Source organism: Ricinus communis, chromosome 7 (assembly GCF_019578655.1).
Source record: "Ricinus communis isolate WT05 ecotype wild-type chromosome 7, ASM1957865v1, whole genome shotgun sequence".
Lineage (NCBI taxonomy): Eukaryota > Viridiplantae > Streptophyta > Magnoliopsida > Malpighiales > Euphorbiaceae > Ricinus > Ricinus communis.
In genome coordinates this window covers 24,974,728-24,991,081 of record NC_063262.1, presented here as the reverse complement: position 1 = coordinate 24,991,081, position 16,354 = coordinate 24,974,728, and the positions used below count along the sequence as shown (strand labels likewise).

Genomic DNA, 16,354 nt, shown 5'->3' with positions numbered 1-16,354 from the left:
AATTTTAGAAAATATTTTTAAAAATAAAATAAAAATATATGTATTTATTTTAAATTTTTAAAATAATTAAATAAAATTATTAAAAAATATAAAATTAATAATTTAATTAGTAATTAAGTCTATTAAATGAAATGAGTATAAAATATTATAGAATTCTAAAAGGTATAAATAGAATGGCTGCTTTCTGTCACGATAATCGCACTCTTAAGATATAGCAGACATCTTTGGCCTACATAACTTGCAGAGGAAGGATATCACGTAGTAATTTCCACACAACGATCTACAAAAGAAAAGCAATTGTGTCTTATCTTTAACAAAGAAGACACTAGTCATCAGATTCTCAGTTCTTCCAATGCAACTAGGATATAATCATTAAGAAAAACATAGAGGTAAACATTTAACTCAAGAATCATCAAATGTTCACATTTGACTACTATAGTATGTCAGGGATTATAGAAGACACATAGCATTTGACATTGAACTAAAGGAAAAAGCAACTTATGTCAGACTTTTATACCCAGCAATTGCTATTGCCTTGATAGCAATAAGAGACTTTTTGAGGAAGAGACAATTAAAGATTCTTGATTGACAGAAGTCAAATTAGACTTTGTATTTATGAATCATTTCAAACATGAAAAGAAAAATTTCTAAGGCACAAACGTATGCCCTTCCCTGAGAACGGCTCAACCAATTTTGTAGGGAATGAGCAGGATAATTTAAAAGAAAAGAAAAGAGCAGATGTATCTAGACAGTAGACGAAGTTCTCCATTAGAGCTTCTCGGTTAATTTGACCATAAAACTATTAACTGCACCTTTATCTAAAACAATCCATGAAGATTCAAATAACTCATGAAAGAACTCAGCTCCAATCTCCTCAGCTGCATTTCTGAATGCAATCCCGAAGGCATTTCCTTGAACTGCCCCAAGTCGAGGCTTTCCACAGACTCCAACAATCAACATCTTGTTTGGCTCCTGTGATAAGCATGCACAAAGTAAGGGCTTTGCTCTAGCTCCTTTCTCTCTCAAGGCATCCATAACAAAATAGCAGAATTTAGTCAAAGCCTGTGGGTATCCCAACAGCTTTGTGTCCACTGAATCCTCAAGCTTTACCCATCTGAATTTTCGTCCGCTTCTGATAGAACCAGGTTTTGTAATTGCTGCACTTCCTTGTCTAAGAATTGACCGCTGTACCTTGATTGCTTGTTGCATTCCAGCTTTCAACTTATCAAGATTACTCAAGGAGAGTGCATCATATGCCACCCCAAACTGCTTAGAAGCACAGGAGCCATCAGAGCTCACAAATGACTCGAGCAATGCAGTAACCCCATAGACCACATCCGCTGCAGAAACCTTGGAGCTATACCCGTGTAACCTCAAAAAACTCCTGTAGTAAAAATCAGTAAGCCCATATTCGGGTAAAAACCGTTCAAACTCATCTTTCATCTTTCGCTTCACTTCAAGATTCATGTACTGAAACTTCTGCTGGCAATCCACAAGCGCAAATCCCATTCTTGCAAGGAGAAGCTTTAGCTTCTTCATTCCATTGTCACTCCATGTCTTCAATTTAGTAGCAATATATGAAGAACACAACATTGAATCAAACAAATTCCACTCCCTTAACAACATAAGTCTTGGTTCATCTTCATATGCAATCCTTGATGATTCAGGAGCTCTAATCTTTGTTCCATCTTTAAGAGTTACCATAGAAACAGCCTCCAAATTCCCTGAACTGTTAATATGCTGTTCAAGCTCCATAACCCCAGCCTGGTACCTCTCATCAGTTAACCTCTCATGAACGAACTGATCAGTTAGCGAAACACAAGCCAACCAAAGCAACTCAGTTGTATTCTTCCTCAATGAATGTGACAAATCATACATCAAACACCCAGATGGCTTGCCATGGAAAGTACCCATATGATAATATTCCCTCTTTAATTTCCTAAATAGCCGAACTGGGTCATCTTCATTCTCTTTTGACACCCTCCTTCGCTTCCTAGAACCCCCACTCCCATCCTCTTCTACCTCACTCTCACTGTCCTCCTCGCTATCATCGCTCTCATCACCACCCTCATCATCACTATTTAACTCGCTAGCATTAGCCAAAGCCGACACATCAAAATCATAAGCTAAATCAGCTTGATGCTCATCGTCATTAGAATAAAGCACAATCACACTCTCATTTTGATCACTCAAATTATGCAAGTGGATGGGCCGGTGACAATCAATAACAAAAACACGGGCTTTAGTACCTAAATTAAGTAGCCTCCTTAAATCACGCTGACAACCCCAATTTATTAATAGAATTGAAATGGGATCAGTTGAATTTTGTGAACTCAAATCAGGACCCGCATATTTATGAATTTCTTGAAAGGAAGACACGGGATAACAAGCATAACGAACAGAATCAGATTCAAGGATATGAAATATAATTTTGAGTGCACATAATGAGTCTACATCAGAAGTTGAAGGGAATATAAGTAATGGTGAGAGTGATGAAGCTGACACTGATTCACGAAGCCGACTGTAAAATGACTCGACTCTTTGCTCCCTCACCATAATAACCCAATTCGCTAAACAAACAAATACTGCTACTTACTAATCTCAAATGCTAAAAATTTAGAGTTATTTAGTGGACTGGTGTGCCCTAATTGCTCAATTAAGTACACATGGAAAAGCGGATAACACTTTTAGACAAAGAAAGAGATTGAAAATTGAACATGGTACAGAGTTCGAATGTGATATAATCAGTTAATTTGCCCAAAGATTAGGAGAGAGAGGGAGAGAGCGCCAATATTAGCAAAAAGATTACACAAGAACTGTTTGTGAATTTGCCCAACTGAATAGTAAGCTAAATGGAGTCCGAAAAAGAAAAACCCAATGAAAATTAGTACCTGAGATTTTGAGGAGAAAATGAGAAATCTTCCATTTCATTTCAAATGATTCAGCTCTAAACTCTAGAAACCCAGATCTTTAGCGAGAGAGAGACAGAGGAATCTATAATTTCTTCTTTTTATTTTTATCTTCTAAGTCAAAAGGATAACAATTTTAGTTTTGGTTTTGAATTAGGCGTTATAGTTTTTCTGAAATTTTTAAAATTTTTGACTGACCGCCAAGTTTTGGCGCTACGTTTTATTTCTACGACGCTGGCTTGATCTAAGATTACAATTAAGTGTACCCGGCTCCATTATAATTCGGCCTTTTGCTCCTGTAGATTTGTTGTAGTGCTAACGAGTGTTGATGATCGAAGAAGTATGCTGATCCGATGGTTTATATTGGAGGTTTGGTCTAGCTTAAATTAAGACTGTTTGTTTTCTAGATCTCACTTTTTGTTTGATTGATTCCTAAAATAAGACAAAAGATTATTGTATAATAAATATAATAAAAAAATTTGTATACACGTAATAAATGACCAGGGCAGGTCCAATAAGGAGTGAACTCAACTTAGGCCCAAAACTTCAGGTTTGCTTTCTTCTTTTTATCCGGTGTGATTGTTTGACCAATACTTACAGGACGCTTGTTTGATTTTATTCATTTTAGAAAAAAATATAAGTGAAAAATAATAATAAATTAAAGAATATTTTATATTATAAAATATATTAACCTGTTAATATAATATTTTCATAAATTTTACTTATATTTTATTATGATTTAGCTTAATTATAATAAAAAATGTACAAATTTACTTATATAGAGTTTTAATTTAACTTTATATTTTGAATAAATTTTATTTAAAAATTATTTTATCTAAAAAATATATAAAAAAATAAAATAAAATAAAAAGAGATTTTCTGATGTTATAAAATTATTTACTTATTGATTTGAAATTTATTTAGAATTCTACATATCCTGCTAAAATTTAATTGAGCTACAATCAATTCCATCAATTTAATTATATAGAATTTTAAATTTAATTTTTATTTTAACTAAAACATATAGAATTTAAATTTATAAATAAATTTTATAAACTATATTTCAACCAAATGCAATATAACTTTCACTCCAATCAACATTTATAAAATTTAAAATTTATAAATAGATTTTATAAATCTTATGAATTTAACCAAACACAAATGTTAATAAAATAAAAATAAAAATGCATTGAATATCGTGATATTATATCACTCTAACATAAATTTAATAGCAAATTACTGATAATGGTATATTTATAATTATTGTTGCATTTTAAAAAGATAAGTTTAATTTTTTAATTTAAGTAATTGATTCATTTATTCTTTATAAAATTTTCTTTGAAAGCATTTTCTTAGAAAAGTTATTTTTATTTTCAAAAATAACTTTAAAATTTTTGAAAGAAAAATTTTTTAACAAAAAAAATTTCACAACTTGAATGTTAAATGCCCCTTTAAATTATGAGCCAAACTTTTTTAAGATGGCTATAATTTCAGTAAGAATAACTAAAGAAAAATGAGTTAAGTTAGTCTTAGAGTTGTTAATCCATTTTATAATAAAAAATAACATAGTTTAAATAAATAAATAATTTAAAAATAATTTCTTTTAATATTTTAATCATCCTAGTTAAAATTCAGAAGAAAATCTAATAATCAAACCTATTATTTATCTTTTTCTTTTTTCATTTGGTAAAATAATTGAAAATATTTCAAATTTTAAATTTATATGATTTATTAAACTAAAATAATAAGAGAAAAATCTCTATAAAGCATTTAAGAATGAGTTAACAACTCTAATATTGATGCAATTTATTTGTTTTTTATCACATAAAATTAAAGGCATGACAATTTCAGTAGGAGGTTATTGGAATCAATATTAAAATACATTGCTAATATTCTAAAAAATAAAAAAAATTATATATTATTATTTAAAATAAAAAATTATCTATATATAAGTGTCAGATATTTTAATATTATAAAAAATAGAATTCATATATTTGATAAATTAAATATAAAATTTAAAGTGTTTAAATTACAAAAATAGAGTTTAAATGTTTATTTTATATATATATATAAATTAAAACAAAAATAATAATTTAACCACAGCTTGCGAATATAAGATTACTAAAACACGGCATTTGTCACTTTTTTATAAATATTAATTTATAAAGGGTGATTATTTTCTCTTTTAAGTTACAGTTGTAATAATAACAACTACTTAAATTTAAATTTTTATATATATTTCTTTTGTTATTATTTTAATTAATTAATTAATTTTTTTTACTTGTATATGGTCATTTCTTGCTATATTTCAATCTTATTTTAAATTTAGTTATTCATTTGATATATCTATTTTTTATTTTTCTTTATTTACTAATTTGAATTCATTAAAAATATTTTTATTCTTTTTTTTCTATAGTTTAATTACTTTTATTTATTATTTTTACTCGTTTAAATTTAAAATTTGCATCCATCTATAACCTTTTTTTTTTCTTTTTAAATGATTTTTTATTTATTAATTTATAGAAAAAAGTATGAAGATTATATAGTTTTACAAAATTTTATAATTTCTACCTACAAACACTTTAAAAAATATATTTTAATAAGAAGATATTAAAGTCATTTAAGTTTTTTCTTAAACCACATCATGTAACGGCCATATCTGAACTGGACCTAACTATCAAATTTTTAATTCTTAATCTTTATTTTTTCAGATTATGGAGTCTAGCAACCCAAAGCTCTAACTGCTTGGCTTATCGGCTTCTGATCTAATCTAACTTTTAACATCCTGCATAATACTAGTGGGGACAATAAGGGTGAGTAAAACTCAATGAGAGGATAAACATATAACAAATAAGAACAAACAAGGATTGAAAAAAAACATGTATATTACTATATTATCTTTTAGTACTTTTTAGCTGGAAATAATACTATAGATTTTCTAAATATAAATATTTATTCAGTAAATCTAGCCGGATAAGTGAAATTTTATAAATCTGAATAGATAAAGAATCTCTTCCGAATGTACAACTAAAATTCTTCTTCTCATTTAAAGTCAACAAAAACACATATTCTCAACTTATCTCGGAAAGCATCGGCAAATCATTTAGAATATAATATCATGCGAGGAAAAATAACATAAAATAAAATAAATAATTCAATAAAAATTAATATACGCTCATATATGTATCATACTAATCTCTAGTAACTTTAGGTGCTCATACGTCTCAACTGTACAGATCTCGAAATGCAAATAACTAACAATATGTATGCAAACAATAAGCTCCCAAAAGACACCACCTAGCATATACGCTAAAAGCGATGTGTATACTAAGCGATGTCCTAAAGATGGTATATTCTGATTACACCCAACATTTAAGGTGCAATCTCATAAATGAGTGTATGCCCATTTATCCAGCTATATAAATTCATATTCATTTATAAGATAAAAAACTAAATTACCACTCATTGTTCCTAATTTCTCTGAAAAATAATAAAGTTTAGAAATACATTTAAATATTTCAACTATCTATAGAAATATAATTATAAATAATATATTACTAGAAAGTACAATGTTATAAATTTATTCACTCACCTGCGCTGTGCAAGCATCAACCGATTATACCTTCACTTAATTTTCAGTTAATTCTCTCTCGACATATATTCGAAAGCATAACTCTACTTAATTTTCAGCTAATTCTCTCTAGACACATATTCGAAAGCATAACTCTAGACGCCTGCTAAGCCAATTTACTCTCCTCCAACCGTCGGAGTTCGATCAACAAACTACGCGCATCTACATACTCGAAATAATGTGCAGATGAAGATTCGAACATCTGATTTTCTTAGGAAAATTTAACCATTGAAAATAGCTTCACCAACTCCTGGATATCATTAAAAATAATGCTTGTTGCTGCTGTTTGAATAACTCTTAATGCATCTCTTAGAAATATCATTTCTGGCTATGAGAGTTTTGATACACATTCCATGCTATCTCTTAAAGCCAAACTTTCTAGAATGAATGATCTGAAATGCCAATATATATATTCTTGAGCCAGACTGAATGATTTCCTCATTTGCATTTCTAGCAATGAATCCCACGCTCTCTTTATGTCTTTGGCTTCTGCTTGCAACATCAAAATTAATTTTAATCCAATCTTGTTGGATATGTTGATGAGTATGCAGATTTGGGATGTGTCTAATGATTGTCAATCCTTCTTCTCTTGTTGCTTATTTGAAATGGAGTATTTCCTTTTTTCTGTTGCTACAATAATCTCTTCTTCAGATAGCCATTTATTTTGAAACAACCTCATATTCCTTGCTTTCCATGTATTCCACAATGTGCATACCATCACGTTGATTGTTGAGTCTTCGTTGCTTTCTTTCTGTATGATCTGGCTAAGTTTATCCCAAGCTAAAGAAACTGTATCCATGTGAAAAGTTGAAGCTATGATACCTAATGGTGACCGGCGCCATATATGCTGAGAAATTGACATTCCCCATCCGCACCTACTCTTTGGTTCATTAATGCTCCTATAGGTAGAGCATTTGATAATGCTTTCCATAGAAACATTTTAACTTTATTCGCGATTCTCATTGTCCACAGATGCTTCCATCTACGGGCTCTCGTGGCCATCATATTTGCTTGAGGTGCTGAAAGTCTTGCTTGTTGTGAGTGCTGGAGAAAAACTTAAGCCTACGGTGTAGCATCCGGCGACATGATAGTGCCAAATCAAAGTGTCCTTGTGCTTATAGGAATTGTGAGGATAGTTTGCGCGTGGGTCGTCGAAAAATGTTGTTGCAACAATATATAATTATTATATAAAGTATAATAAATTTAACTATAATATATGAATAAAAAATGAATTTGTAAATAAAATATATATAATTTATCAATAAAATATTTAATTAAATTTCGCACAAAGTACATGTATTAAACTAGTTAAATTGAAAGTTAAAATTATGCCCCTCTTATTTTATTGAAGATAAAAATTAGGCAAATATACACTTAAACAATGTGTTTTAATTTACTTTTAATTAATTAATTTTATTATTTTAATACTTAATGACTCATTCAAGTTACTCTCAAAGTGTTTTACAATGGCTGTGACTCACACGTCAAACAGTTGTTACTTGAGATGTTAAAAGTAATAAAATGAAAAGTTGAGAGGTGCAAGTAAACCAAGGGGGAGGCAATTGCAAAAAAACCGCATAGTTCAGGGACTAAATATGCATTTAGCCAATATAGAACAGTCATAAATAATTTGTGCTCTTTATATGCATAGGAAAGAAGGACCCTAATTCAGGAATCACAATCCATTTCCCACTTCCAAATCAAACAAAGCATTAAGAGTAATAAAATAAGAATGAGGCTAAAACTAGGAAGTTGCATGACTTATAAAACACATGGGTGCTGCTGCTGCTTAATATTCTCATTAAATTCCAAAGTCTAACACACACGAGAGAATAAAACTATTTGGGATTCGAATTAGTTGGCTTTTATTTGCACAAATGAGGCCATTTGACTCTTATTACTTGAAAATGGTTACTCGATGAGTTGATCAAGGTGGTGGACATGGTCTGTTAGACTACAAATATAAAGTCCATATAAAAGTGAGCTCATCAGACACAATGTACGTGCACCATGTGCATGCATGTCTCACTGTTCAAGTACCAAAAGATATCAACAAGTCTTGATAAAGAATGCTGAATATGCCCCTCATAGTTAAATATCAACAACAAAAGAAAATGTGAAATGAAAATTTTCTATCTCGTATAGATTTTATGGGAGGTGACAGTTGATAGTCATGCCGTCATCGGAGGAAAGGGGACTTTTCCTGGCAGATGATAATCAGTTATGCAAACAAATGGAGAAGCAATAAGAGACGAAAAGGAAAATTATAATGTCTAGATTAGAATTTAGAACAAAAGAATTTGTATCTGGTTCTTCCAGCCAAATATAATTTGAAAGATAAATAGCATACTGCAGAACAATCTAAAAGTGAAAGCAATAAAGATAAGACTGCACTTTTTAACAGAACACTAAACAAAGCCACACAAATAAAAAGAGAGAATGTAGTCAAATGAGTAACTCCGCACGAAGATAGCCTTCAAAGTATTTACAAGTTCCACACTCATAATTATCGACAAATTCAAAGATATCATTTTCTGCCCCATGGAAAGCAGCAGCTCTGAAAATAAATTGAACAAGTAAATAGGAGAAGAAAAAGGAAATGATATAAGATAACCCACAAGTAGAAGAACTTGTGAACTTGGAAATATACAGGCAATAATGGCATACCTTAGAGCTGTTGCTGGAGGTTGGCTTACGACTAGTTCTATAAGGTGACTCGGAAGGCATGCCAGGTACTTTCCCTGCCCCAATTTGCCTTTCCTCCCTCACTTTGTTGAAAATGTGAGTGTAGCCATCAGCTGATGCAGGGTTATTCTCATCCCACTCGCCAAATTTCGGAACAGCAGCACCCTTATCTGGCTGCCACACCGAAAACAATAAAAGCGAAAAAATTTCAGTAAAAGATCAAGCATTGAGAGAAATAAAACTAAGAAATTATTCATCCTGAGCCTTTTTGTTTGTTTTCAAGAGTTGGGATCCAGGAAAGAAAAGCATTACATTATAGTAGCTTTAAGAATCCAATTTGTCTCAAAAGGACAAGGTCAGATTCCCACCAAGGTTAGTTATGTTATAAGATGACTTTTTCCACATAAGCAATTCAGAAAGAATATCATTATCAAACTAAAATTACTTCAAAAGACCAACAACAATCAGCCAAATGAATATAGAAGTAACAAAATTTCTAGAAAAGAAAGGAAATTTACACTTTCATCGCCTTTTGGTTTCAAACGAGATCTTCCAGGAGTACCGTGGCTGCTCTCATATGAGCCTTTTCCTTCCCAAGCAGGAGATGGAGCCCCACTACCTCTCCCGGAAATTTTAGCCTTATGATGGAGTGGGGACTGCTCCAGGCTATTATCAGACCCAATGCTTTGTGCACTTTGTCTTCCAGGTCGTTTGTGGCTTTCACCATAACTTACTCCGCGGCCTCCGTAACGCTGAGGAGCCGAATCTCTCCGATTAATATTGTCATGGCGCACTGGAGAGTCAGTAAACTGTCTGAGATCACCATCTTCCCTGCTACTTTGACGCTCATGTGCACGTCTAACAGCTCCCTGCCCAGTAGGTTCCTCTGATACAACTCTGCCCTCAGGAGGACCTTGAGCTGGGTCTGAATAATCAGAGACTGAATCCAAATTCTCTTGAGGATCATTTGGATTTATCATCTTCCCACCTCTACCCTTTCGAGCCTTATCAAAATAAGCTGTATAAGGAACATTCTCATCACTTTCCCAATTGCCAAACTTTGGCACATGTGAACGTTGCTGCCACAAAAACAAGAGATTATTATCTACAAGAAAGCCATTTATAGAAGCAACAAATATTTTCGTCCATGCAAAAATTTTGACAATTCATCTATCAGGATCAGCAAGTCACATTTATAAAGTGAAGAGATATCATATTGCCCATACTGGGCTTTCCTTTTGCTGCACATAAGGCTACAGATAGGTGAATCAAGGTAGACTAACAAACCAAGAAAGATGGTAAGATCCAAACATAAAGTTTCGTCAGTATCTTATTCCATAATGGATAATATTCTGAGTAGGAGAAGTCCTATTCTACCAATCAGTATCTTATCCCATTCATGCTATTGGCTTTTAATTAGGTCAGCATCTCTCTGCAACAATCAGAGGTAAAATAACTCACATCACACCTAAGGCACGACCAAGGTTTGGAATAATTTATTTGCTATAGTAAAAGAGCACTGCAAACAAGGAAGAAAATAAAATGGAACAAAAGAACATGTTATATCTTACAGTAAATGGTGAATGCATATAGGAATAGATTATATTTTTAAAATAAATGGTGAAGGCATGTAAGAATAGATTAAAATGTATACAAAAACTAGAAAATCTGTTCAAACTATGAGTTTACATTAAAATTAACTTAAACCAGTTGAGCTTTTAGACATCTCATGTCTAAAAGTGTAAGTACAGATCTAGATTACTTGAGTTGCAGTCTGATAACAACTCTACACATCTTAGGAATTGAGTCTAAGATCTGATAACAACTCTACACATCTTAGAAATTGAGTCTAAGATTTTGATTTTCTTGTCAATTACAAGGGTTGGTAGGAAAAGGAGGAAAAGGTGCTGATAAGGAGAAGGAACGTGCAATTTAAATTCTAAGCAAGAGATATGTTAAACAAATGCATTGCATAACCATATATTCAATGGTTGACTAGATCTTCTCAGGATTCTTAAATAGCTTATCACGAAGACCAAGAAAGAGGAAAAATACAACCATTTGGGATTTCAGTGAAGAGAATTTCAAGAGATATCACCAGAATGCTCAACTACAAGCTAAACTTATTCATCAGTCTAAATGTGTGATGTTAATAGTAGTTTAAATTAACAAAGTCCAGTAAAATTAGGGATCAAAAGAAAGAAAAACTGTGAAACTTATCATTCTAACTCTCTATACCAAACTTTCTTTTTGTACCTTCAACTATCAACTAGAACATACAAGGATATGACCGAGGTGAGAAAATCCATGCACCACACGTAAGTTTGAAAGATGAATCAACCGCAAATCAAGTATGCTTTGTGCACTTAAAGTTTTATTAGTTTATTCACCTCCTGAGGGATGAGTGGTCTATACATACCAATAAACCAACCATGCTCGCGTTAGAAATGGTAACCAGGACAAATATGCATCAGTAAGGATACAAGGCTAAATTTTAAAAGACTTATGATTAATCAGAATAGTTTTCTCTGATTTAATTAGATGAAGACAACTGCAGCACACTCAACCGTGAGGCTACTTTCATATTTAATAATAGAATGTCCCAGAGAACTAGACAATTTATTCTTGTTGCTCAACATTTCAATTTTCATGCCCTCGTGATTTCTTAGTTAAATTATGCATGTCAACTGGGGAACTCAACAAATGATTCTTGTTGCTCGACATTTTTAACTTCATCCTTATGATTTCTTAGTTTGAAGCAGGCTTACAATTTCAATTAACTTCTAATTTCTGTTTCCTACCATGATCACATTTATAATCCTCAGTTATCCTTCTTATAGCTGACACCATATGCCTGCCAATCCATCTTTCTTCAAAAGTTACCATCTCAGAAGAGACAAAATTGTTTTCTTAACACTAAAACAAAGTTTTTAGGGAAAGAACTTTAGAGGATAATTAAGGATCAGAAAGAGTGAGGTTCACAAGTTGTTTTGTGCATATCTATAGACTATACCATTTGATCCTAGTATGTTCGATATGGTACATATAAGAATGGAGTTACAAGGGATGAGAAAAGACAAAGCTTCGAGCGCGCGAGACCATCTACAACCGTTTCAACAATCAAATGTTATGAAAATGCCCAGATTAAATTTTCTCCAAAGGAGAAGGGGGATATGATAATCCAGCTTGTTTTCAATAAACAAACAAAAAGACTTGAGACAATTCAGAAATAGAAAAATGACGAAATGTTAAGTCAACCATACCAATCATCAAAAGCCAATGTCTTATCTGGTATTAGCAATTCCTAATTCAACAAATAGATAGAGTGATCCATCAAATAATGCTTGCTAGGATGTTATAATAAACAGCAGGCTTACCAGAGTACAACATCATTGGATAATTAGTGAAGCAAAAGAATGATTTCAAAAGAACAAACTTCCTTAATTAGCATTCACAAATAAGAGAGGGATGCTAACCAAGCCACTGGCATCTAAGTCCCTAAACAATCCTTCTACCACCTAAAATTGACTGAATTAACATACCTAAAGGTGATTTCAGGTGGCCATTGTTCAACATCCAATGTAAAGACAAAAAGTTTCATTATTAGCTTTACGCATCTGTTGGTCTTCATAAATGAATAGAGAGGGTAAAAGAAGTAAACCTACAAGTTTCCAAGAGAAAGCTCTCTCGTATTTTCCTCCCATAATGTTTTGTGAGTGAAACTGGGCCCTTGGCTCCAATTGTGAATGCAGAAAGTTAAATGGGGAAAAGGGGCACATTGCTTATGTCAAAAGACGAAACTAAGGAAATGGTATTCTAATTGCTATTCACAACACATATTATGAGAAAAACCAGTTATGATTTCGAGCACATTACACAAGAAATGGAAACATGTTTGCTCCTGAATTTTTTGTAATTACAGAACTCGTGTGCTATAAAGAATTTTATTCATTCATGCACCAAAGAAAGGTATAATGCTAGTGGTTTTCCCAGCTTTATTTAACCAGTAAAACCAAAAGGTGAATAAGTAAGACCAGAACATTTGCAATTAAAAGACAAAATTTGAGTATAAAATTTTAATACTCCAATAAAATAACATAAGGTAGAAAAACTAAAAGTAGAAAACAATAGAGGAAAATTCAGTTTCCTGGCATGAAACTTCAAACTACAATTTCAAATAAGCAGCAGCTAACCTCCATGGTAAACAGGGAAAGCCAGCTATGAAGTCGCAAACAAAATTGATAAATATGGTCTAGAATTGAAGAGGGAGACTAACTACTGGGTGAAGAATTGAAGATGTTCACTACATGAACTTCAACTTCAAAAGTATGCAAATAACTAATTCATTAATCAACATGATGAGCAATAATGTGGATCAATCTAGAAATAAAAAGGGAGACTATGGACTGGATGAAGAATAAAATAAATGTCCGCTACATGAGCTTCAACTTCAAAGTTATGCAAATAACTAATCTCATTAATCAACATGATGAGCAATATTAGTTTTGGAAAGAAAACAAAAGAGAAAGATATTTTATAGTACAATAGGAAAATATATGTATAACTGACCGAATATACAATCAAAGCAAACACCTAATCTATACAATTCCACAGCTCCAACAGACTATTTGATCTATAGACTATGAGCAATATTCCTTATATGTATCTCACGATGTTCAAAGGTCCCAAGAAAAATGCATTCTCTTAACTAGAGTGAAAATGCACAAAAAGATAGTTTGTAAACAATAAAATTAAAACTAGTGCATCTCACGAGTCATCACGATATTAGAATTATGACTATTATCATGTAAGCAACTGAGTTGTTAAATTCTTTCTCAAGTTATGGTGATTTAAATATGTTTTACCATTTGTTATTGATATTGACATAATCCTAGTTTGTATTCATTCCTTATGGCACGATTCCCTTTTATGCTAATGGATCAAGCAATAAAAACCAAATTCAGACACAGAAACTGCCAATTTAACTAAATTGTTTATTAAATAATAAGATTTGACTAAATATTTTGTTCCTTCTACAATAATTACATAAAGTATTCATCAAAGTTCTAATTTTCCATTATCATGTTTACTACTGAGACCTCATTACTAATTCAAATCCACATAATTCATACTCCAAGAACATAAAACAAGCCAACCCCAGGTTACCAAAAAAACAAAAAAAAGGACCAGTTTAACTGCAGAGCAATTATCACCTGATAAGAGAAAAAACCCAGCATTACCAAATGCCAGTCAAGGTAAACCAAATTAACTGAAACCATAAAGAATATGTCTTTGGTCCTTACTAACCAGAAGCACTAATTTTGTATTTCTACTGTAATCAAACATCAAACAATAAAATTAACCCAACAACGAAAGAATCATAAAGAAATCGAAAGGAAGCAAGAAGAACTTACTGCCATTTTCCCCTCTCCGCCAAGTTAGGAACAAAAGCCAGAAAGCAAAGAGAGAAAGCTTTGGACCAAAATTTAAGATTTACTCTGACAAGAAAAAACCTCAAAAGCTCCAAGGAAACAAAACTCAGAAAGCAAAAGAAACAGTCTTTAAACCAAAATTCAACTTTTCTTCTGACAAGAAAACCCTCAAAAGCAGCTCCAACAAAACAAAACAAACCCACCAAAGAAATATAGAAAGCAAGAAAGAAAGGCAGACTATTCTCTTCTTACCACACGGAGAGAGAGAGAATTGTAGAGAGAGAAAGCGAGTAGGGAAAGAAAGAGTCTATAGGGAGACTTTTAGTCTTAGACAGAGAAAGAAGAGCGTGTTTATACGTTTTAATAATAGAGAGATTAAAGAGAAGAAGGGGTTTATCAACCATTGACAGGAGCCACCGGTAATCTTTGACCATTCTCTCTCTGTGTAAATAATACTTGCACCCCTAAAAAAAGTCTCAATTTTTATTCTTTCTTCTTTGTCATGTTTCATCTTCTTAACCTTAGCAGCTGGCAGGATGTTTCCATTGCTTCCACACCATTTTTCTACTGTATAGTATAATAACTATTTAGCCTGGAAGAAATGAATTTCTGTGTGGAAGTAGTAGTTTTCTTTTTCCCATTTTTCCTGTTAGTGGTAGCGAACACCGTGTTTGGAAGAGCGCAAAATAAAGAAGGAAGGAAAAATAAAGGCGGAAGAAAGATTTACTTTTTCATGCTCACGTCTGAAAAGAGGAGGAAATATAAGAGGGCAGACAAGATAAGATGATGTAAAGATTGGATTTTTATTTTTTTTTATGATAAAAAATTACTTTTAGAAAATAAATTATTCTATAATTTCTTGAAATTAAATATTACATTTTGTCTTAAAAAATAAAAGCAAAGATAAATATTTTGTTAATTACATTATTTAAAAACTGGATAGAAAATTAAAAATCAGAACAGAATAATTAATATCCAACAAATACTTATTTTCTTTCCTCTTCCTATTAATTCCCAAACAGAAATTTTTAACAGAAAAAAACTGATTCCAAACACAGTGTAGAAGTTAACGGCGTGAGTCTGTTAATGGCGGCTGAGTAGAGAAGAAAAATAATATAAACCATAAAAAAAGCTGCGTTTGTGTCTTTGTCAGCGGTGAATAGTCTTTGTCTTCTTCTGTTGAAACACTTCTGCTCAACTTTCATTTTCTTTCTTTTAAAATATTTTAATATTATTAATTAACCTAACATTCTTTTTTTTTTTTTTTCCTTAAGGTTGTTAGGGATTTTAAATTTTATATTATGGTAGAATATTAGTCCTGATTAAATTATATTCTATTTTGTAAAGGAAAATCTTACATTGTCAGATCTAATCCTTAGTTTATATTTCAATATCTCTGCTCATTTATCAAAAAACATTCCTCTCATTTATTTTTTTTGGTCATTTTGTTTTAACCTAGTTTGTCAAAAATCCTTTCTTTTTTTTTCAATTTATAATATAAGCAATTTATTTTAGTACATGATTTTTAAATTAAATTGTATTATAAAAATTTATAAGTTTAAAATATGATATTGAATATCAATTAGGAATAAAAGATCTCAAATTTATTTTTTTTTTGTTTTAATTATCAATTTTAGTGAAAAATTATCACATTTATAATCAATGGAGGGAAATGGCTCCTTAAAAAATTTCGAAAT

At 31.5% G+C, this 16,354-nt stretch overlaps 2 protein-coding genes across 2 annotated transcripts; both read right to left on the bottom strand.

The window, feature by feature from the left end:
- Positions 1-585: 585 nt before the first annotated feature.
- LOC8279050 (cell division control protein 45 homolog) lies at positions 586-3,089 on the bottom strand. Its single transcript, XM_002532701.3, has one exon. The coding sequence runs from the start codon at positions 2,554-2,556 to the stop codon at positions 769-771; it is 1,788 nt and encodes a 595-aa protein (XP_002532747.1). The 5' UTR covers positions 2,557-3,089; the 3' UTR covers positions 586-768.
- A 5,705-nt stretch (positions 3,090-8,794) lies between these two features.
- On the bottom strand, positions 8,795-15,242 carry LOC8279052 (RPM1-interacting protein 4). Its single transcript, XM_002532703.4, has 4 exons — positions 14,640-15,242; positions 9,744-10,304; positions 9,208-9,399; positions 8,795-9,097 (listed from the first exon to the last, which is right to left on the bottom strand). The coding sequence occupies exons 1-4, from the start codon at positions 14,643-14,645 to the stop codon at positions 9,068-9,070; spliced, it is 789 nt and encodes a 262-aa protein (XP_002532749.3). The 5' UTR covers positions 14,646-15,242; the 3' UTR covers positions 8,795-9,067.
- Between the last annotated feature and the right edge of the window lie 1,112 nt (positions 15,243-16,354).